Source organism: Adiantum capillus-veneris, chromosome 19 (genome assembly GCF_014529385.1).
Source record: "Adiantum capillus-veneris isolate H3 chromosome 19, ASM1452938v2, whole genome shotgun sequence".
In the NCBI taxonomy this organism is placed as follows: Eukaryota; Viridiplantae; Streptophyta; class Polypodiopsida; order Polypodiales; family Pteridaceae; genus Adiantum; species Adiantum capillus-veneris.
Genome location: NC_140949.1, coordinates 7,721,114 through 7,745,963, shown reverse-complemented (window position 1 = coordinate 7,745,963; position 24,850 = coordinate 7,721,114). Strand labels below are relative to the sequence as shown.

Below are 24,850 nucleotides of genomic sequence, written 5' to 3'. Positions count from 1 at the left end.
TACAGAGCTGATATGGGGTATTCTAGCTTTGTACAGAACAGTAATGGGGCGGGTACGCACTACTAAGGGAATGTCTGACATGGTCCACTCCACTATTGGAGTGAAGCAGGGATGCCCCCTATCTCCGACTCTTTTTGGGATGCATGTGGATGAGTTTTCAGACTATGTAGAGCGTTAGGGAGAGAGAGGGGCTCACCTAGCAGGGACATGGATTCTGTCATTACTATATGCTGATGATATTTCTGACTCTCCAAAGGGGATGCAGTGTCATTTAGATGCTTTGCATACATTTGCTCGTGACAGTGGATTGTCTGTCAACTTGGGGAAAACCAAGGTTATGGTGTTCAACACCACACCGCTGTGGGTCAGGAGGTCAGCACCCACATTTACGTATGGCCAGGAGACTGTGCAGTACACAGATGTATATACTTATCTTGGGGTAGTTTTCGGTGGACTGGTGTTTTCACTGAGGAGAGCATCAGAGACTAGACTGACGAGAGCATATGCAGCCTTGGGAGAACTCGAGAGGATGTGTTCGCAGGTTTGGGAGGACTGGAATGTTAGGTGCAACGAAATGAATGTTTGAACTTTGCTCAAGATGAGTGCTCCGAACTGTACTCAAGGTTCCTTTTGTTCTTATGGAAGGGAAAGCCTTCCGTTCTTAATGGAGAGTGTTGTGATCACGAACAAAGTGAGTGGACACTGTGCGTGCAAGTGTATGAGACTGAGAGATAGAGAGAAGAGAGATACGACACCAAAGACGTTGTAAAACCCTCCTCCGAAGGCCCCACTCTCGTTGGCGAGAGTGGTCTATGATTGATTGCACAAATGGGTACAATGATGATGCATGGACTGATGCAACTCGAGGCTATGTCGATGACGACGGTGGGAATGGTGACACTGACCTAAGGGCTGAAATCTGCAATATTCTGACTGCTGTCCAAAAACGCTCAAGGCTGAAATCTAGTGCAAACTGAAACGCTGATTTCGAGGCTGTTTTAGTGCTGCTAAAAAACGCTACATTGCCTGATGGAAAACGCTGATATACTGCTGTTTTTGAGGGCTGCAAACGCTGCTTATCTGATGCTGAAAACGCTGCTGTATCTGTTGCAAATTGATGCTGAAAACGCCAGATAACAGAGCCTGCTATCGCTGATGCAAAACGCTAAGTACTGGGTTCTGTTGGCGATGCAGATCAGATGCAAAAACGCCAGGCTGAGGATGTGTTGCAAAAACGCTAGCTGGTGGTTGGAATGCGGCGAGGACCTGCTGATGTCAGAAAACGCTAGGGCTTGCTGATGTCAAAAAACGCTAGGGCTGATGCTTGGAGAAAACGCCAAGGCTTGGGATCTTGCTTGAAGGGGGAAACCGCCAAGGTTCTGCTGAGAAGTTGCCTACTGAGCTTGGCTCCTGTTGCCTCTTCTACCCTTTAGTGCTAACTTTGGTTTGCTTATATATTTTCTTACCCAAATTGCCCTACCTACTTTTGTTGGAAAGTCACTTAAATTAATAAGTGAAAAATGTCAAAAATAGGAAAAATAGGCTAAATGCATTGGAAAAATTCCCTAACTGATTCTAATGGATTCTGATGGGAATACTGATGATCATGCTGTGTGCAACCAAAGGATATGCATCTACACTAAGTGACTGGGCATGCACGGTCTACGAATAGACTCACAAAAAGTGCCAGATCACTTCTAATCTAGACTGACTGGACTAACGGAAACCCTGTTATGGTGTAGCTTGTCCATGGACACATAGGGTTGGATGTGTCACCCATGACATCCCCTCCTTTTCAAAGTGAGTAACTAGTACCGAACTGTATGGCGTCGAGGGAGATCGCCAATAACATCCAGAATCCTAGAAGGGACTCTTCGCCGGCTCATTCTGTTGTGTGGGGTCCCGCAGTACTTGAACTTCATAAAGGTCTGCAACGCTTGCTACTTTGGGCCGCGCCGAAAGCGACACAAAGTCTTTTGTGGCTCCTTCGATGCTTCAACTTCGTCTAGAATCATGCTTAGTTCTTCTTCAAGAATCTCCATGGTTGAAAATTCCTGAAACCACTTCCACCACAAAACCATTAACATACCTACTCCATGTAAAGTGAATGGAAAATTTCTTGTCTTTCTCAGAGACTATGCATGCAATGTAGATGAACAAATAGATGGAGTGCCAAACCGTTCACCACACACACGCAAACAATGAGATCGAATCTTTCTCTTTTGATCTAAAGAAATCAACTGTGGCAATTCACAACGGAAATGCCCATGCCTGGTGCTCATACTTACATGTGCTCGTTCTACGAATGTGTCATGCCAAGGAAGAGACATGGAACGTGACTTCCTTACATACATACTTTTCCGCTTGTCATGAAAAATCCGCATACATCCGTGCTCATCCATGAGTGAAACGTGCTCAACGTACAATATGTCATGCCTAGGAAAAGGGATCACATAAAGATGCGGACTAAAATACAGGAAACGATCACGAATGAAACACTCGAACAATGCGTGAGTACTAATCATGCGAACACATAATACTTCCTGTAAGGGTTCTTTGAACCTAGGCTCGAGAACCAAGATCGGTTCTTCCTGAATGATCGAATCGTCCTGTCTAGGTTCTTTGGACCTCGACTCGAAAGCCAAGATCGGTTCTTGATGATTGATCGAATCTACAACGAGATTAGCTTCGCTAGAAAAAGCATCCACTGACACATCATCCTTGTGAACAATCACTTCATCTTCATGCAACTCATCATGCTTGTGAGAAATCACATCTTGATCATGCAAATCATCATGCTTGTCTTTATCATCCAAATCATCATGCTGATCATTGTCAATCAAATCATCATGCTTATCATCATCATTCAAATCATCATGCTTCTCAGAATCATGCAAATCCTGTGTGTCATGCTTTGGAGAAGAAGAGACTGAGAGAGTTTCCTTTCCCCAAATCTCTTGCATCTATGCATGAACTTGAGAATATAGTCGCCAGAACTCTTTGTTTTGTCGGTCGCTCTGTTCTTGTATTGCTTTGGCTTCCTTCCTTGCTGCTTCTCGTTCTACTTCTCTTTCTGCTCTTCTTTCTACGTGTCTGTGTTCCATTTCTGCCATTCTTTCTGCATTTCTGCGATCCATTTCTGCTTTTCTTTCTGTATTTCTTGCTTCGCGTTCTAACTTCCTTTCCATAAACATCTGGTTCAAAGCCTCCATAGGAGTTAGTGCAATCCTTGACGTAGATGGGGAAGGGGGAGGGTCGAAAAAACCTCCTGGTGGGGAAAATTCTTCTTCGCCTCTCTCATGCTCATCACCTCCAAGCGAAGTATCCATTCCGCTTCGAGTGATGACCATCCACTGAAGTCGTGGGTTCTTGTGGTTCTTGGGGTCTTGGGTTCTTCAGTTCACGAGGAACTTGGGTTCTTGGGGGTCTTGGTTCTTAAGTTCACGAGGAACTTGGGTTCTTAAGTTCACGAGGAACTTGGGTTCTTGAGGTTCTTGAGGTTTTCTTTCGCTTGCAAGCCGTGTTTGAGAAGGATCTTCTCTTCACCCGAGTTCTACTCCTTTCCACGGGCGCACCCCTTGGCGGCCTTGCGCTCACACCAAGGTTGCTTTTTCCCACCTCACGTCGATTGGCCGGCCGCTAAGTGCACGGTCCGCTCTCAATGAGTGAAAAGAGACACAAGGGGAGCCTGGACAAGCCCTTCTTTCTTGGGATTCCTGTCACTCTTCAAAAACACGATTAGGAATCAACACGCCCAAGCAAACTTGGGTTCGTGCGACCGCAACAAGCAAAAAAATCCTTGTGATTCTTGTGGTTCTTTCCTTGAGTGATACAGAACACTGCCAAAGCTCTGATACCAATGTTAGGTGCAGCGGAGTGAATGTTTGAACTTTGCTCAAGATGAGTGCTCCGAAATGTGCTCAAGGTTCCTTTTGTTCTTATGGAAGGGAGAGCCTTCCGTTCTTAATGGAGAGTGCTGTGATCACGAACAAAGTGAGTGGACACTATGCGTGCAAGTGTATGAGACTAAGAGATAGAGAGAAGAGAGATACGACACCAAAGACGTTGTAAAACCCTCCTCCGAAGGCCCCACTCTCGTTGGCGAGAGTGGTCTATGATTGATTGCACAAATGGGTACAATGATGATGCATGGACTGATGCAACTCGAGGCTATGTCGGTGACGACGGCGGGAATGGCGGCACTGACCTAAGGGCTGAAATCTGCAATCTTCTGACTACTGTCCAAAAACGCTCAAGGCTGAAATCTGCTGCAAACTGAAACGCTGATTTCGAGGCTGTTTTAGTACTGCTGAAAAACGCTACATTACCTGATGGAAAACGCTGATATGCTGCTGTTTTTGAGGGCTGAAAACGCTGCTTATCTGATGCTGAAAACGCTGCTGTATCTGCTGCAATTGATGCTGAAAACGCCAGATAACAGAGCCTGCTATCGCTGATGCAAAACGCTAAGTACTGGGTTCTGTTGGCGATGCAGATCAGATGCAAAAACGCCAGGCTGAGGATGTGTTGCAAAAATGCTAGCTGATGGTTGGAATGTGGCGAGGACCTGCTGATGTCAGAAACGCTAGGTCTTGCTGATGTCAGAAAACGCTAGGGCTTGCTGATGTCAAAAAACGCTAGGGCTGATGCTTGGAGAAAACGCCAAGGCTTGGGATCTTGCTTGGAGGGGGAAACCGCCAAGGTTCTGCTGAGAAGTTGCCTATTGAGCTTAGCTCCTGTTGCCTCTTCTGCCCTTTAGTGCTAACTTTGGTTTGCTTATATATTTTCTTACCCAAATTGCCCTACCTACTTTTGTTGGAAAGTCACTTAAATTAATAAGTGAAAAATGTCAAAAATAGGAAAAATAGGCTAAATGCACTGGAAAAATTCCCTAACTGATTCTAATGGATTCTGATGGAAATACTGATGATCATGCTGTGTGCAACCAAAGGATATGCATCTACACTAAGTGACTGGGCATGCACGGTCTACGAATAGACTCACAAAAAGTGCCAGATCACTTCTAATCTAGACTAACTAGACTAACGGAAACCCTGTTATGGTGTAGCTTGTCCACAGACACATAGGGTTGGATGTGTCACGTGACATGGAGAGGATGTGTTCGCAGGTTCAGTTTCAAAGCTCTGGCTTTTTGACACTCTAGTGACTTCAGCTATACTCTACGAAGTTCAAGTATGGGGACCCTCAATAGACCATCATGGGAGATCTGGCAACAAAGATGGATGGAGATATATGGAGAGCCCTCTGGTCTTTATGATCGCTCGGATGATTCGGGCTAAGGCCTCAGTACCGCATGAGATTATCCGAGCCGAGCTAGTCGTTTCCCCCCCCCCCCCTCTCTTGGTGGAGGCATTGACTAGATCAATATCCTTTATACACGGTTTATGGGATCTCCTTAGAGACAAAATGTTGCTATGATTTTGAACCAATTTTTTTGGAAATATCTAGAAAGATTTGATTTTAGCATCACTAACTAAAAAAGAAAAGTGATTGAAGCAAAGGAAAATGGATGGGGTAGGGGACGTAGGTGTGCATGTGTCGTCTGCAAATGGATACGCTCAGCTTGCCCTGCAGTCATCTCGACAACTAGTGCTACAAGGCGATACAGCATGTTGGTATGGACAGATGACAGCATGGTTTCAACATGGATAGATAGCCTCTGTTTCAATACTCCGTGGATGCACCCTCCCTATCCCTGACACGGACAGAGATCACCAGACTCATACGCCACGATCTGATTCAGCTAGATACCAGGAGCACATGGATACAACCGACACAGGAGTTGGGCACTAAGATGGCCTTCTACATAGAGCATCTTCTCCAACTCACGGAGGACGGTTTTGTGACTAGGCCTGCATACATGGATACACACTTATCTTATGGGATACGATGCGCTATTGGGCAGATACGCACATCCTCACATCAGCTCTAGATCGAGACTGGTCGATTTCGAGGGGTACCAGCAAGGACCAGGATATGTCACCTATGTAACTTAGAGCGAGAGACAGAGCTGCACTACACATGTCATTGCCCAGCGTACTATGAGATACACGGCCGCTTCCACTGCCTGTTCAAAGAAGGTTTCGGACCATTTTCTAGAGTCATGAGATACGAGGATCAGAGATGCCTCTGATTGTTCCTGCTAGTGCTACGCAGACTTAGGGAGAGCTTGCTGAGGACATCATGGGAGAGACAGTCTCAGAAACGAATCACAGATTTCTTTACACCAGCCAGGGGAGAGCCAGAGAAGCAGTCATCACAACAGATCTCAGAGCCCACCCACACTAGAGGTAAGTTGCTTGACCGAGCCATTGAGCTAGGCAGATCCAGACGCCCGCGACCACAGGGGGTCTCCCACCATCGACGAAGGCTACAGCAGAAGATACAGATCACTCTAGCTCGACATGCAAGACGCCCAACCAGAGTACTGACCATGGAGGAGTTGATGAGATTCGACAGCGACCGACGAGAGATTTCATTTGAACCCACCAACCCCTCCCCCCCTCCCGTATATCTCGTCTCAACTCCGAATCAGTTTCCGATTCATTTCCTTAGTGTTTTAGTGTTAGTTCTTTGTAATTTCCGTACTCAGACATGATATCAAATTCACCAATTGTAACTTTTTGGTCTCATAGGTCATTTTGGCCTTTCGAAGACGTTAATATAACAGCTCTGAGGAGAGATGAAGAGAGACAACCCCAGAGACAGATCATAGATTTCTTTACACTAGATATTGTACACTCAGAAGAACAGACAGAGGAGCAACCAACAGTGGAGAGGTCTACCCGCACTACTGGCATTCTCATAGACCAAGCATTGGAGCTAGGGAGATCTAGACGACCTCAATGGAGAAGAGGAGCTACACAGTTTTGAAGGAGGCTACAGCAAAGGATTCGAGCCATACTTTTTCGTCGTCCAGAGTCCAGATGAGGATGGATCTCTATGAAGATGGATCTCTACTTCCCTCCCATATTGTCTACACATTGTACTGCTTAGTTCACACATTTCACGCCTTTCACCTTTCACACCTATCAACTTAGTTTAGGATTCCGCAGTATTTATATTTTGTTATCCCAGTTTAATTTATTTTGTTAATCTGACTTTGTATCAGATACACCGCATTGTAACTTGTAACTTTCTGGTCTCATAGGTCACTTTGGCCTTTTGAAGACGTTAATATAACATTTCATTTCATCTCTCTCTCTCTCTCTCTCTCTCTCTCTCTCTCTCTCTCTCTCTCTCTCTCTCTCTCTCTCTCTCTCTCTCTCTCTCTCTCTCTCACGCAGCCCCTCCCTCCCCCTCACGCAGCCCCTCCTCGCTCCCCATCACGCAGCCATCTCTCTCTCTCTCTCTCACGCAGCCTCTCTCTCTCTCTCTCTCTCTCTCTCTCTCTCACACACACACACACACACACACGGATACATACCCACACACACACTTCACACATACACGCATACACACACGTACTCCCTCTCTTCCCCTTCTCCCCTCTTCTTCACAATATGAAGAGAGGGTAGTTACGAAGACAACCATGTCTTCCCCCATCATCAAGACGCCGACATCGACAATGAAGACAACCTTCATGCTCACGAACAAGAGGCTTGCACAATTGGAGAAGGACATGAAAGAATGGCGGATGGAGAGAGAGATATGGGAGGAGGAGAAAGCCACCTTCATCAAGCTATGGAACGAAGAGAAGGAGGACATGAGAGCGGAAATCCAAAATCTCAAAGAGGAGAAGGAGAGAAGGGAACGGGAAATGTGCGAGTGACCGGCATCAAAGAAGAAGAAGGGTCTACACCCGAGAGCGATGGGAAAGCTTTATGCAAGAAAGTGGGATACAAGGAAGAAGAGATCCCTTTCTCCAAAGTTTGGAGAGCCGGCAAAGATCCAAAGAAGAGAGCTCTCATCCTCCAATTCGCCTCCGAGGAGTCTCGAACTTCTTTCCTCCGAAAGAGGGTCATCTTGAGAGGGCTAGAAGGCCCCCCAATTTATCTTGATGATGACCTCACAAAGATGCAACAAGATCACCGTCGCGCGTGCATGCCTAGAGTCCACCAAGCCCGCAAAGAAGGGAAGAAGGCAGTATATCGAGATGGTAGGGTTATCATTGATGGCAAGACCATCGCATAGGGACTCGCGGCCTGTGGGACACACGAGGAGATTCATGTCACGGTTTGGAATTGCAATGGAGACCTATGGACACACCCAGAGAGACTTGAGGAGGTGATGAGAGGTCGAGACATCATTCTACTTACAGAGACACACGAGAGCCCAGAGAGAGGGTTACCACGGATACATGGATTCCAGTGGGAGTCTCTACATCGGGGATGTATGCGCCAGCACACCACTCGCGGCTCAGGAGGAGTGGCCATACTCTTTAGACAGGGGCTTCACAGCAGACTACAGATTGTTGCCCGGGACCCACAGGCCCGCTACATGTGGATTCGCCTCGAGCTCTCACGAGACAAGATCGTCTACATTGCCCTTTGCTACTTTGCTCCCACAGGCTCCAGATTCGCCCCTATTGAGCAGGAGTCACCGTACGCATGCCTCACGGAGGAGATTATGGAGTACTCCACACTGGGGGAAGTCTTCCTTATGGGAGACTTCAATGCTCGTACGCGCAGTGAGCAGTGTGAGGCATATGACCACGAGGACCCAGAGGCACTACACACTCTAGATGAGGAGGCTACTATGAGAGATACAGCAGACAGAGCTCCAGTCACAGCCTACGGACGACATCTACTTCGACTTGGCTCCCAGCACCGTCTCGTTATTTATAACGGGATGGTCCAGTGGCCCACCTCAGGGGGCCTGACTTGTATGCCACATGGAGTTGCAGAGGGAGGGGGGAGTACAGTCGACTATATTCTAGGACCCAGGGAGGCTACACACCTTATCACATCCTTCACCATTCCACCCATACCCATCGGAGCCGACCACACATACCTCTCTTTCTCCATCACCGGAGATACCATCCCACACAGCTCCACAGCACACACTCCACACACCACCATCCATTTCACACATGAGCTAGCCTCTCTTTACTCGGCCGAGGTCGAGCATGGCCTATGCCTCCTCCACCCATCCACACCACTCTCAGTTCTCACATCACATATCTCTTCCGTTCTCCACACTTCAGCTATTAGCTCTTTTCCACACACCACTCACACAGGACGCACTCCTCCCCCCCCGGGACTATGCCTCAGAACCGCTGGTATGATGATGAGTGCAGAGAGCTATACCGACGCCTCCGTGCACGGCGAGCCTTAGGAGAGATCACAGAGAGAGAGGCCAGACGGCATATGAAGACGCTGACACGCCAAAAGCGGCGAGCATTCGAAGAGGCACAGGAGCTTGAGCTATACCGCCTATTCATGAGCATGGATAGCGCGACGGCATGGCGCACCCTGCGCAAGCCACGTCCGACTACAGCTATTGAGGATCCACAGATATGGCATGATTATGCAGAGCGACTTTATGAGGTGCCAGGGCACCCTCCTATCCCACAGCCACACGAGCCACGCCCCACGTGCTCCTCCTCCTTTACAGCAGAGATGGTAGAGAGGGCCATACGCCGCATGCAGCACAGATGATCAGCTGACCATACTGGATTACAGAGTGAGCACATCATTTATGCGGCCTCCACTATAGCCCCGTTGATTGCACATGTCTTCAACCGGGCTATAGGGGAGGGCTTCCCAGAGGAGTGGACACGGCACACCATAGTGCCTATCCACAAATCTGGCGACACCCTGGACCCAGGGAACTACAGGACTATCATGATTGGCCACACGATGGCCAAGCTATATGGAGCAGTACTTGAGGCACAGCTCAGCTGCTACGCAGAGATCGAGGGTTTACGAGCTCCAGGCCAGGCAGGTTTCAGACGAGCTTTCTCCACCACTGATCACATCTTCGTTCTGCGCTGCCTCATTGATGGGGCAAAGGCGCAGAAGAAGAGGCTTTACTGCTGCTTTGTGGATTTCCGCAAGGCCTTTGACACAGTCCCACGCGAGAGACTCTTCCAGCGCCTTCACAGCATTGGGGTACCAACAGAGATGATTTGGGCCATATATGCTCTATACGAGAGGGTGACGGGTCGAGTTCGTTGCCCAGGCGGTTTTTCAGAGACCATTGCTAGCACCATTGGTGTTAAGCAAGGATGCCCACTCTCCCCGACACTCTTTGGGCTCTACATCGACGAGATCTCCGACTACATACTACGAGCAGGAGGAGAGGGGAGCGACTTGGCAGGTACTCCGGTCCACATCATGTTATATGTTGATGATATTGTGTTGATTTCAGAGTCACCCGAGGGCTTGCAACGCCATCTTGAGGCCTTGGACGAATTCAGCACACACAGGGGGTTGACTGTGAACCTTGGCAAAACCAAGGTTATGATCTTTCACACATCCAGTGCAGTGAGGAGCGCTGCCACCTTCACAGCAGCAGGAGGACAGGTTGATGTAGTCACCTCCTATGTCTACCTTGGCATCACATTCACCAACCTACCAATACCCTTCACTATGAGGCAGGCTGCTGCTGACAGGCTCACCCGAGGATATGCAACTCTGGCCATGCTAGAGCGGAGATGCCACCAGGCACACTTTCAGGAGCCCCGCACGAAGGGGTGGCTTTTCGACACCTTAGTCACCCCGGCCTTGATGTACTCGGCGGCAGTATGGGCACCAGGATTGACAGCTGACCAGTGGACACAGCTTGAGAGGCCACAGGTATGTATGATCTCACGCTTGCTCCGCAGCAAGAAGACAGTGCCACATGACATTATTAGAGCCGAGCTCGCCACACCACCTATGGTTGTAGAGGCACTATTCCAGACAGTCTGCTTCATCCAGAGGATGAGAGAGCTACCTCCTGACAGACTTACTCGTAGAGCATTTGAGGCAGCTATACAACTATCAGAGAGTGGGCATGAGAGAGCATGGTACTCACAGGTCAGAGCATGGTTTGAGGGACACGGTCTTGACATGGAGAGCTTACCACCATTCCAGTACGACCCCCACTCACCATATGTTCACCTCTCTCGCAGTGAGAGGAACTTGGTATTGAGACAGGATCTGTGGCAGCTATACACTAGGAGAGTCTGGGAGTCACCTGGCTTGGGGACGAGGATGTCAGATTACAGAGACCAGTTTCTCACCATATTGTCTGGGGGGTTCATACAGAGACCACGCTACATGGACACATATATGCCACATAGCTCACGGGTGGAGATTGGTCAGCTGAGAGTGGCTTCACACAGGTTAGAGATTGAGATCGGGAGACATACTGGTGTTCCCAGGGAGGAGCGAGTCTGCAGAGCCTGCACAGAGGAGGTGGAGAGTGAGGAGCACTTTGTATGTAGATGCAGAGCATACACTGAGATCAGAGGCAGGTATGAGGCCTTATTCAGAGGACAGCCCACTCTCCGAGAGATCATGGACTCTCGAGATCAGAGACAACTCGGACGTTTCTTACTAGAGATACAGAGCCATCGGGACACACTACTACAGCCACACACAGCTACACAGACAGAGGGGAGACAGTCGCAGCTCATAGACTTCTTTCAGAGGATTGCCGCCCCTCCCTCACCAGACACTCAGAGGGAGTGACACTCCCACAGGCGGAGGTGAGCCGAGCTAGATGATGACCACGAGTCACAGGCTACAGGGGCGCGAGCTCCCACCACCGACAGATCGAGGAGATCCGAGCCCGGGAGCGCCGTGCCACTGAGGAGCGAGTGGCTCAGATGAGGGCCGACCCGACAGCTTTCATCCGGGTAGCCTTGGCACCAGACCCACCCATGTACCACATCTTACATCCCCCCATTAGTACAGGATGGAGCTAGATAGCTTGATGCATTCTCATGATTGTACTACCTTGAGCATATAGACATGCATATACCCCTAGAGATAGAGCTCCATCCCTCCTCAGATACTCCACTACCTACATTCAGTTCAGTTTTGTATCAGTTTTGTTTCATTTGTCTTTCCGATAGACGGATGACATACACACCATGTACATTTGATTTGTCTCATAGGCCGATTTCGGCCTGACATAGACGTTAAAAATCTTTCTTTCTTTCTTTTATCTTTCTTTCTTTTATCTTTCTTTCTTTCTTTTCTCTCTCTCTCTCTCTCTCTCTCTCTCTCTCTCTCTCTCTCTCTCTCTCTCTCTCTCTCTCTCTCTCTCTCTCTCTCTCTCTCAGCGCTGGAGTTGCAGATGGCTACCGCTGCAGGTGAAGGGGGGAGGCAGGCAGGGGTTTCTGCGCACAGGTGTCTGTGGACTGGCGAGGGCTCGGAGGTCAGCGCTGGAGTTGCAGGCGGCTACCACTGCAGGTGAAGGGGGGAGGCAGGCAGGGGTTTCTGCGCACAGGTGTCTGTGGACTGGCGAGGGCTCCGAGGTCGGAAGCGGACGTGGAAAGGGGGGAGGCTGGGCCAGGAGGCACAGGGCGAGATCACAGAGCAACGTGGACAGTTGGGGGAGAGAATACTGAAGGGGGGGGGAGGAGAATATCCGGGCAGTATCAATTAAGAAACCGACTTTCTTTATTGATGTGCCAGTAAGTATGTCAAGTCAATATCCAGAGTGAAAGGTTATAATTGTCAGTGTTTCTTCTCTCAGAGTATCTCTGCAATGCAGTTTCAACAAGACTTTCATTGCTTTACCGAAGCAAAGCAGTCTTTGAGACGGGCAGAGTCTAACACACGGCATTATGTAACCATCAAGAATATGCCATAAAGCCTGGAACAAGAAGGGGAACTAACATTGATTCAGCAAGACAAAAGGTTCTCACAACGTACTGCACTTGCAGAATAATTGGAGAAAATGACAAATGATGCACGGAAGTACAATCTGGAAATTCCACATAATGACTAAATATGTGACAACAACTCAAATATTGCAAATCTAAACTACTAAAGCAGATGTTTACCTGCTTTGGAAAGCATTACACTTGACCTCCCAGGATCCTCTCTACGCCTTTTGGACCTGCCCTTACGCACTACTTTGATCTCACTGACTTCAACCATTGTTATCTCTTCAGCTTCTAGAATTTCTTGAGAGTTCATCATTCCTTTGTCGTTTTCATTCAATGAGATAGGTAAACTACCCTGCATGTTGCAAGGGATCATAGTAGCACAATCAACATGGTCAATCAAGGTCGTCTGCTCAGCAGACACAGATACTCCATTGTACGAATCCTCAGGCCCCAGTGTTGACTTGCTGACTTCTTTAATGTTCAAGTCCCCCTTGGCAAGATGTTTATTATGCCCAAGCATTACTGAATCAACATTTTCAGCATGACTTGCAGCACACAAATCCACCTCTATAGAGCTTGAATAATCATCCACAGGAAGTACTTGCCTAGGTATAGCATCAGTGACACCCACCACATTTGTAACAGCACTATCTGATACATACAAAGCAACAGGGCTCAGTGCATTTTTGCCTACTGCTTTGCCTTCCCCAGATCCAACCATCTCTTTGTCAGGATCCTGAATCAGGTCAGGTGCCCCTGGAGAATCGGCACGAATAACGGGATCACTAATATTCACCACTTGGGAGGATGCTCTTTCAAACATCCTCCTTTGGCTCCTCTTATTCTTTAGTGCTTTTGTGTCTGTCTCATCTTCTTCACCCTCAAAAGCATACCAGCCTTTCCATCCGATAATCACAGTGCATTCATTACTTTGCACTGTAATCCTCTCTAAACTATTTGCCGCTTCCTGTCTCTTGCTTAAAGCTAGTGCAGGCTTTCCATATACTGCTGGACAAAAAAAATCCCCGTCAGAGTCATCACCTTTGTATTTCCGCCCCCTCTTCTTTGAGACCCCTATGTCTTCTTCACTTGAAATATGTTCATGTAACTGACAATGATCTTCAATTTCCGTTGCAGTCATTGGCTGCTCTCTATCATTCAACTTGCTTTTATATGCGAAATACATTTCAAGTGAAGCATTCTTTGGCAATTGGCATGATTCATCATCTTCTCTACCTTTGGTTTTCTTGGTTCCTAAATTATCGACTGCGACTTTCTGCTTTTGTGGTGTCTGTTTATCTACATCAGCTTTTGAGCTCATTTTGCTTTCTGCAGCATTTTCCCCTGATAAGGTTTCTAAATAAACCTTAATTCAATATTCATCAGCTAGAGACGGTTGGAAAAGTGACCAACCTTTTACTTTAACACCAGATTTACGAGCTCTAAATCTTCTATCCCTGTAGCCTTCAGGTTCTGCAATCTTTTCATATTCACCTCCACAAAGTTGTTGATGCCTGTAGACAGGATAAGCCAGTAAAAAACCAAGCTTGCGGTCAGCCTTTCAATAAGAAAATTTATTGTAGCATGTCACAACTTCTCACCCTTACCAATGCCAATGACAACGCTCGTTGTTGCATACATTGCCTCCTCCAATCTTTTGATAACAATCAGCTTGAGAAGGTGCTCTATTGCTTGCCCTTTTGACCAGATTTCCACAGCGGATACACTGCACTAAAAAAAAGACTAAATCATAGACTTAAAAGTAGCATGAAAGACCCTCTAATCTGCTCCTTCCAACCTTCCAATGATGCTTCCGGTAGCTGTTCACTTCATCAGAAAATTTATGGTAAACAGTTATGTGGTAACCTCCTGCTGGTCTCTACAAACAAAAGCAAAGCATCAGATAAACAATAAGTCATAGATGTCAAAACCTTCAGCTGAGGTATCCAAGCATGGAAGTAAACTGAGCACAAAACCTTAATTTCTAAGCAAGTTTTGAACCTGATGATCCACAGACTGACTGTCATTAATGGCCTGCATCATTTTCTGAAAGCTGGGACCATGATCGCTACAAACAAAACTATTTCTTAGCCGAAGGTATGATAAATTGCAGTATTCTCATTCCTAGCAGTTCTGGAAACAAAGTATTACTCATGATCTTGGTTATTGTTGGTCAGCCAAAGGTATGCATGTATCATCTCATGCAGCAAGGTCTCCTTAACTTCAAGAGAGGACCGAAACTTTAACAAAGGCTCTGAGAGGCGGATGGCGCAGCTCGCTGCACCATACTTGCAAATTCCCGCACACCTATCAATAGAATAATTGAAATAGCTTGGCCTACTGAGGAAAAAACAGTAGACAACAAGTAACAAGGCTTACCTTGCTTCCACATGTGAGAAAACCAAATTACTAGACATTAGAATGCTGGTGAAATTAAAAAAGAGGAAGGAACAAAGATTCTGTTGAAGACCACAAAGGGAAAGAAAAGGAAACAAGCCTGCTTGTGCGTCAAAGAAGTATGTTTTTAATCAATATTTTGAAAACTTGAGGAGATCACACAAATAGAGCGAGAGAAAAAAAAATATATTGATGTATTCTACTAAAAACACGAGTTTATACTTCGGAACCTAAACCTCGTAAGAACCCTTGGCGTATCAGCGGCTTGTTGAACATGTAGCTGGAGCAACTGAACCAGATCCTTAAATGGAGCTATCTTGGTGTAAACTAAGAGATCGAGTCAGGGGTGTCTCAAAAATATAATTATTCCAATCTGGCTACAGTGCGGAATTGATCAATTGACACAGAGATGGAAGAGGAGATGGTTTCTGGAGCTTTTAGTTTCAACTCCATCTCATGGGTTCAGTTCAAGTTCATGTTCAAGGATATTTAGGCCTATTTAGGCCCAGTTGATTTTTCGCATCATACAAGGAGCAGCTTATTTTGTAGCATTGACATGAACAGCAGTTATAATCAATCATCAAACCTGAATATAGGAATATAGCCTGAAGTTTTCAATCTTCCGGTGATGCCATTTGGTGCGGCTAATTCACCAGCTACATCCAACCATATGATGGACAATTTTTTTCTAGCAAATATTGAAAATTTGGGGAGTGGAGATTTTCTTTGCCAACTTGATTATGTTTTGGAAGTCTGAGGAGGACCATCGGCAATATCTAGAAGTTTCCTTATGAATTCCTACAAAATCAATTATCGCAACCTGCGGATGTGGACCTGCTTAAGTAAACTGTTGATGATGTGGCAGCCTACACAAACGCCAATGTGGAAGGATGTATGAGCATGATAATGTGACAACCGTATGGACCAGCTCTACGACTCACTCATGCAAATGCTTTGTGTTCCCTCATGCTTTTGACCAACTCTACAATTCACTCGTTCTTTTTATTCGCTGATGCTTTTATCTACATGGGATTGTTTTCTTGGAATCAAAACCATAAGCCTCAAAAGTAAAGCTGTAACAACTGACGAGTATCTGCATAGTCCTCCTTCTCTATACACTTCGCACCAAGAGCAGGATAGTTCCTGAACTTGACCAAGTATTTCCAGACCAGCTCACCCTTCACTTTCCTTGTACGCTAGGATCTGCTCAGGTATTAGAATTTCCTCTGTTTTTTCTAGCTCCTCACGCTCCCCGTCCTCTAGCAGATGTCCCTTGAAAGGTCGTAGATGACTCCATGAGAAGCATTGTGAACATTGGCAAAGGATGTGGCTAGATTCTCTACAAAATTATTTGCCTAAAAATCTTGTCCTTGGTGCACGAGATAGGCGGAACCTTCTTGCCACCCTCAACTATCTCAAATGGTGCCTTTCCCATGGACGTATGCACAAGAGAGGCAAAAATTTGTTGCCACCCTCAACCATCTCAGATGGTGCCTTCTCGGCAGACGTATGTACAGTGCTGTTGTAAGAAAACTTCACAATGGCAAATATTTCTCCCACTCAAGACTTATACTCAAAGATGTAGCACTTCAACAAGTCTAATACCATAGAGTTGTTAATCTTTGACTGCCCATCGGTCTGTGGATGAAACGACAAAGACAACGTGAGTGTCATACCCAAATTCTCACACACTCCTCTACAAAACAAGCTAGTAAATGTCACAAAGTAAAGACATGGCATGACCTAAAGGATAGACTCCAGACAGAGAGGGTACAAATCCCTAGTGAAAGATCCAGAAGAAGTTTTACCAACTTTCAAGTCTTGCCGAGTGGCTTATTCTTAAAGTTCAGTTCCTAGGGACACAAGGAAATAACAATAAAGCACGCCCACTGGCTGGTGACGTGGCAACTGTACAGACGCCCACAATTCACCCTACTGACATGGCATGCCGTACGCATTTCCGCGATTTGCGTTGGGAGCTGCTGACGCTAGCTTTTGGAGCAAGATGATTTTAGACTCAACGCTTTTCATGTAAAAGGCCCAAGGGCCTTTATAAGAATTGCCAAGGCCTCTCTCTATCAAATTAGCCTGGGAGCACTGCTCAAAAGAGGACCCTCGGACATTGTACTTTGTGAAGCATAATAATAAAGAAATACCGAGAAGGGGCGCCAGTCTTTGGGGCCAGTCTCTCTGGGTGCGGAAAGCACTGGCCCCAAAGACCGGCGCCCCTTTTGGTATTTCTTTATTATTGATCATTGCAAAGCACAACTCCCCAAGGTCCTCTTCTCTCAGACTCTTCGTCCAAATGCTCTGCTAAGTGAGGCCCCAAGGGCTCTTAAAAACATTACAAGGGATGTTCAAAAGCAGAGCCCCAAAAGCTTCTGCATCAAAAGCATCTTGGCCCAAAAGCTAGTGCTAGGAGCGCAATAGGCGGAAATCCGTACGGCCTGCCACGTCAGTAATGTAAAACTCGAGCGTCCATACAACTGCCATGTCAGCAGTGTAAAACTCAAGCATCCATGTAACAAACTACTGACGTGTCAAAGCCCTGAAGAAGGGAGTCAACTTGCAGATGTCGGCCGAGGGGCCTAAACCCTAAGAAGAACAAGTAACAAAAGAAGAAGTCCTACCAACTTATGGGGACCCCGTTCAATGGGTCCCCAAGTGACATAGAGGATTAAAATAAAGCAGGACCCGCACACGCGCAAACTGATGACGTGGCAGATTTTCGAAAATTGCGTTGGCATGATGACGTGGCAAGCTGTACGGATTTTTGCATTTTGCGCTGGCTGATGACGTGGCAAGCTGTACGGATTTCCGTGATTTACGCTAGCAGCTTTTAACTTTGCTTTTTGGACCAGAAGCTTTTGAGTTTTGAAGGCTTTTCACTGAAACTGCTTTTCATGCCAAGGGCCTTTAAATATGAGGTTAGGGCTCATTCTCTGGCATGCTTTCTGGAGAAGGTGCAGAGTCTAGAGTACTGGCTTGTACTGTGTTGATGCAATATAAAGAAATACCGAAAGGGGCGCCAAGGTTTGGGTCCAATACTCTCTGGGGTGGAATTCCGCCACTCCATGTCGCGTGTCGTCTCTCTCTCTCTCAGTTCAATTGTTAATGAAGTGCTAAAAGTGTGTTCAATCTGTTCTTTTCTATTGGCACGTGGTGCCCGTCTTGTGACAATCCATACAACTGCCATGTCATCAGCCTTCACGCAGTTCTTTTGTCCCTTGGGCCCCATCGGATAGGACCCCAGAAGTTGGTACAACATATAAAAATTGGTGTCCTTTCATTTTTGGCCTCTCGGATTGAATCTGCAAGTTGATACAAGTTTGGCATCTTTCAGTAGGGCTCCGACCCCCCTCTATCCGAAGTTTGTCCTTTAGGTCATGCCACATCATCACTTTGTGACATACCCCCCTCTTGAAAGAAATGTAATCGCCCTCGATTACGCTTGCAAAACCAACATAAGCCAAAAACGAGTTCAGTAGGCATTGACTATAAGTACCGACGCACTAGACAACACATATCCAATACTTGCACGAAGACGACATTCATTAAACATTCACATCACTATCCCCGTCAAGATCTTAAATGAGAATCATGATCGTAATGTATTTAGCAATCACATCCAGATCTCACCGATCTTTAGCGGATGTCGGGATTGACTAAATCTTGTTACTATCATATCTTTTCATTTCACATTTCAATCAAGCAAACTATGCACATGACCATCCCCACAAGACAGTACATCCACATAGCATGCAGTTCACAAATCACACACTTTGTTCACACTTAACACTTGTGTTTCAATCATTCAATCTAGCCATCTCATCCTTCCGGAACTCTTGATGCACTGGAATTTCATTCACTTAGGCATCACATCCAGTTCTCACCGATCTATAACAGATGTCGAGATGCACTAAGTTCAAATCGTTCATCAAACAAAATGCTGCAGAAATTTCATCTTTCTCAACAGCGGATGAAAGAGCACATGTCTTCAATTCAATCAAGGAATCAAGGAAATTTTCAATTCAGTGCACAACAATAGTGACTTTATTCAATCTAGGCAATCTATGACAAAGGATTGGAGTGGCTCCCTCTTGTGCAGTCCGCACCGCACCAGATTCAACCTTGCTGATTCATCGATAACTTTTGGCATAGACACTGCTAATAGCCCAAAAGCTTCAAGGTACTTCTCTGAAGAGAATTTGCGAGGTTCTCTTCCTCCATCCACTTTGCATCGAGGGCCAAAAAGTACCTTTGACCAAGTTATCCGGTGGACCTAGCTTACCTTTCTGTTCTATTCTTGTGCCCTTTGACCTGTTGGTAGCCTTTTGGCATCCCAGTCCTTGGCATTACCATCAGGATCTAGGGAACTAAGCTGATTCCCTTTCCTTTCTTTCCTTGTGACATGGGACCTATGGATAGCCTCACTGGCCGCCCCTATCCGTTGGCATGTCAGGCTCAATTGTCCGGATCCCATTTGTAAGTACTTTTGTTCTTAAAGTCATACAGCAGAATACTATTAGCCCATCCGTTCCCTTGAAATCTGAAAAGAAATTAGTGACTTTAATCCATCTGAGTAAATCTGTGACAAAGGAGCGGAGTAACTCCCCTCTTTTGCAGTCCACACGCACCAGATTCAACTTGCTGATCATTGGTAACTCTTGGAATAGTCGAAGCTAGACCAAAAGCCTCAAGTTAAAGTTCCAAAATCTGAGTATTATCCGCTAGGTCCTCCTCCATACCTTTCGCATCCAGTGCCATATAGTTCTTAAACTTGACTAAATACCAGCGTATCACTTTACCTTTAACTTTCCTTTCCTTGTGAGCCAGTATCTATTCTGGAACGAGAACTCCTCGGTCTCTTCCACTTCACGTTGCTGATCAGGCTAGACTCGCATGAAATGCATTGTGAATCTTCCAAGTATTTGGTAATATCACTCTGAAGGATACATCATTTACCTTTTCCCCAATCTCACACTCAACTTTGGAAAAAGTCGCTCCTTACCCTTTCATATCTGTAGGCGTGCCTTCTCAAACTGTAGAAGCACCCAATCATCTTCCTTCAATTGCAAGTCACGTCGATGCTTGTCCGCTGCCTTCTTATGCCTTGCTTGAGACTTCTCAAGAGCCTCCCTCACCTTTGCAAAAGCACTCCTCATATCCTGAACATACTGATCTGCTTCAAATAAATCTTATCCATGGTGCTTAGAATAGGTGGAATCTTCTTAGCACCCTCAATGATCTCAAATGGCGCCTTCCACATAGAAGTATGTGAGAGAGCGCGTGTGCGGAAGCGTGAGAGAGGACAAGAGAGACAGTACACCACAAACGCAAGATATGGTGAAAGGGGGGGCGATCAGCCCCCCATGACTACCATGAGCAGAAGACTTTGTCTATACATTCAAATGATCTTTGTGTGACGAGATATGGAATATAGGAGCCTAGGGGAGGTAGGGCAAGGCCTAATAAAAATCCCCACAACCCAACAGAAAATGATATATGGAAATATATGAGGGCGCCCGGACAAGGTGGGGGGCCGGCCCCAAACTCGGGCAGCCGGACTAGGTACAACCTACACTACGGGTGGCCAACCCAAAGACATACTAGCCGTACAAGTATGCCCTAGACCTGTGAAGCAGCAGAGTGGTGTAAATCTAACACCCCCTCTCAGCACCTGATGCTGAACAAACCGCGTGAAGCCGAAGATGTGAGGCAAATGGTGAAGATGTCTGCTGCCATGTCCACTGAAGGACTACTCCATTAGTGTAGCAACAGTCTGGGGTGTCCCAACCTCCGAGAGATCTCCATGGAAAGATGCCATCACGAGCAGTGTAGCAAACTGCTGTACTCCGCCAATACAGGGTGAAGATACTGCGTGAAGGTCCCTAACTGAGTGTGATAACAACTCCTTGTCGTGAAAGGAGTGCCAATAGACCTGCATGTGTCCTGCCCAATAGGATTTGTGGTGTCTGTAGTCAAACCGTCTGGAGAAAATGGGGAAGCCCAAGAATCATCATGAGAATAACCAAAAGCCTGTCAATGCATGAACCTGTAACCCAATGTGGCCAGGTGGCTAAGCTGTGTAAAACTCCACGAAGGCTAGATGTAGCAATCTGCGGCGTAAACGTCCTCCAAATCAAGGAAAGCCAGACTAAACAATCTGCATTGTAGAAGCTACTGTAAGCTGCAGCAGTCACTTGTAGACGGCACGGACCACCACCGAATGGTGTCCTGTTAGTAGGTAGGGTAATACAAGATGAGGGGAAAGCCAAACTCAACAACCTGCACTATGAAAGGCCTTTGAGAAGAGTTGTCTGCACCATAATCATCTTGTAGAAGTAGGAAAGCCAGACTGAGCAGTCTACGCTATGAAGAACCTTTGAGAAGAAGAAAGGCCAGACAATCTGTATCTCCTGCCTCCAATCCTCCGGTGTCAACCAAAATAAAATCCACGCCAACAACGCCACCAAACTACAACTTGGTGTGGCTCTCAATGTGAATGAGCTGGGAGTGGCCTATTTCCCAAGTTGGGGGATAAGTTTGCTGTAAGTTTACCGAGGGTGAGTGTAAGCAACTTTGAAGGTAGCAATCCAAATGATCAGGAGTGTAGACGAGCAACTGCACTACCATCCAAGCCAAGCTCCGGGTGACTTAGGATGTAGTTGCGTAATGATGCCTGATCTCCCCCATTTTGCAGGTAAACTCTCCAAGAGAGCCCAAAGCACTCAAGTCCCACCCAGTCTGTAGATCCAAGCAATGAACTTGTCCAAGAAGAGATCCAAGATCCTCTCCCTAAGTCCATGTAGACGTTCCTGTGTAAGCAAGTGATCTGACATGTCGAGGTCAAGTGGTAAGTGTTTGTCCACCAAAGATGGTGGTGTCTTCTCTAGGAATGTCAGAATTCCATATGCCACGAGCATGGCCATATCTCGTGTGAACTCCTCTGATGAGTGCATAGGTGTGTCCATAGAAAACCACAAGTCACCACCCCCTCTGGAATGAGCAACCGCCGAATGATAGCTGGAATGAATAGATCTCCCAAGGATCGTACGCCCATAGATGATCAAGCCGACGCCGAAGATACCGTGTACTCGCAACACACATGGATTCAGTCGATGAATCCCACCACAACGAGTTCGGGAGAGAATAATACAAAGTGGGGAAGTAGTTGCAAGCTATTCCCTCAAAGAAGGCTATTTGATGAGGAAAAATATGTTGTGTGTTACACAAGCATTGTGGAATAAGGCTTTGACAGAGTGCCACTATCCGCCTTTTTCGGGCCATCGCTGCATAGAAACCACCTTGCAAGGTGTGGATAGAGATCCCCGTTTTACGAGTTTGTTTTGGAGGGCAATCTAGGAGAATATTGGTACACGGCTACAATTCTCGTCCTCTTTCCACCCATAGACAGACGAGCAATCTGAGATAGCAACCTCAGTAGTTTTGGACTTGTTAAAGTCATATATCTATGATCATAAGGATCTTTACCCTTGGTGGAGTTTGCCTACAACAACACAATTCATACGTCTACAGGGAAGGCGCCATTTGAGATTATCAAGGGTGCTAAGAAGGTTCCACCTATTCTAAGCACCAAGAATAAGATTTTTGAGGCAGATCAGTACATTCAAGATCTTAACACTACTTTTGCTAAGGTGCACAAGGCTATTGAGAAGTCTCAAGCACAGCACAAGAAGGCAGCAGACAAGCATCGCCGTGACTTATAGCTGAAGGAAGATGATTGAGTATATGGACTCTGTTTTTGCTAACATGATAGTCTTGACACAGATTGCTGAGAATGCCAGTACCTTTTAAAGATAAGTTGTTTTTAGGCTAGCTTTTCGAGGGTTGCTTTTAAGCACCAAAAGCTATAAAAGTAAGGGCCATGTGTCAGTTGTACTCAAATTGTGAGAGTGGTCTCTACGAGCAAGAAAGTAGTTGCTCTGTGTATTGCTTAGCACCTATATAACAAAGAAATACCACCCGGGTCACCTACCTTAGGGGCCAATCATCTGCAAGAGGAACTCCGCCTCTAACATGTCTTTTGCAAGACTTCTTTAATGCAATGTTTTCTCAGTTTTCAGATGTGGTTCAAGTCAAGTTCACTCATTCACCACTGGTGATTGAAATACCAAAGGTGTTAAGAGCCTGGAACCAAGTGGCACTACAAAACACATACCTGAGTGTGTGAGTGCATGAATAAGCGAGATTAGAGAAAAAGAGGGAAGAGGGAGGAAAATAATATGACTAATGACAACAGCAATGAAATGAAGCTATTTCATGCTAAGATGCTAGAGTCCCAAACACAAAAGCATACCTATGTTGTAGAAACAAATCACCTGTCCAGCGAAAAGTGGGATGTTCACAAGGAATGTTAATAAAACATACAAAGAGGCCAAACTGAAGACCCAGCAGAAAGAGACTTGATCCCATAAGCATGCACTGGAATGCATGATCTCTCTATAACCGTCGGTTGCTATTGACAAAGCAGCACACATGGGCTATTGCAAAGTAAGTGACTTGTAATTAAACATAAAAACTTACAGGGTCATGCGGCTGGTGCTCCACTCAACGGTGCAAGCATGAAGCTTGTTGTCAAAATAGAGGTCGTTGTAATGGCAGAAAAGGCCCAAAATGTCGGGGTTGGGATCCAGCAAGTCAGCTGCGTCCAGCTCTGTCCGCACTCCCCCTTCCTCTTCCATGCCTAATTAAGCCTCTCGCCCAACAAAAACAGTGTAGCTATGGAATGAGTGCAGAAATCAAACTATCCAGAATTCAACCTTAAACTCACGCTCTCATGGAGACACAGACCAGGAACGATCCCAGCAGCGGAACAAAATTTTAATCAACTTGGGTTGTCTTTTACAATGGAGAAAAAAACAAAAATAATCTGTGGTCCCACGGTCTCCCCACACACGCACACACTGTCCGACTTGTTAAAAAGACATCTATAAAAGTACAAAGAGATATATATTTTGTGTTCTCTCTCATTAATTCTTTTTATATTAAAAAAACACACAAACACACACACACACACACACACACACACACACACACACACACAAAAGACAAGGAAACTCATAACTAGAGTGCTTCGTTAGTTGCGTTCGTTAGGAAGTGGAAAACATTCTAGAGCTTTCTTGACGTGCAACCAATGCATTTCGATGCTTTGCTTCTGTTGAACAGAGCAGCCTAGAGACTGCTCTTCTTGCGCACATCCCACAATCAATGCATTCCAAGAGACAACATTCAGGACAGGAAGTTGCTCAAGCACTTTTTGTGCTTTCTCAAGCACATCACATTTGGCATGCATCTCGACCAAGACACTGCCAAGCATGACAGCCTCTAGGGTTGCTCTTCTTGCGCACATCCCACAATCAGTGCTGGACAGGAAGCTCATCAAGCACTTTTTGTGCTTTCTCAAGCGCTCCACATTTGGCATACATATTGACCAAGATAGTGCCAAGCACGACATCTTTTTTCAATAGCCTCTGACTAACAATTTAATTGTGAATTTTTGTGCCCATATCAGCATCTTGCGTAGAGCCACATGCCTTCAAGATGCATGCGTAGGTGATTGCATCTGGAGAGAAGACCTCTCTTTGCATACATATTGAGCAAGACAGTGCTAAGCACGACACCTTTTATCAAGAGCTTCTGACT

At 46.2% G+C, this 24,850-nt stretch overlaps 1 protein-coding gene across 3 annotated transcripts in view; it reads right to left on the bottom strand.

The window, feature by feature from the left end:
* The window catches only part of LOC147433521 (uncharacterized), a 59,661-nt gene extending 35,575 nt beyond the window's left edge, over positions 1–24,086 (bottom strand). The window contains exons 1-7 of one of the 3 annotated variants that reach the window (XM_086490198.1): positions 23,732–24,086; positions 14,939–15,094; positions 14,789–14,855; positions 14,586–14,666; positions 14,395–14,513; positions 14,201–14,301; positions 12,962–14,116 (exon numbers count right to left, since the gene is read on the bottom strand). In XM_086490198.1, the coding sequence (XP_086346324.1) occupies positions 12,962–14,116; positions 14,201–14,301; positions 14,395–14,513; positions 14,586–14,666; positions 14,789–14,855; positions 14,939–15,094; positions 23,732–23,889 (1,837 nt within the window). In that variant the 5' untranslated portion in view covers positions 23,890–24,086. Of the gene's footprint in view, positions 1–12,961; positions 14,117–14,200; positions 14,302–14,394; positions 14,514–14,585; positions 14,667–14,763; positions 14,856–14,938; positions 15,095–23,731 lie in introns of those variants that run through there. The other 2 variants (XM_086490199.1, XM_086490200.1) reach the window with 2 other exon arrangements.
* Positions 24,087–24,850: the final 764 nt, after the last annotated feature.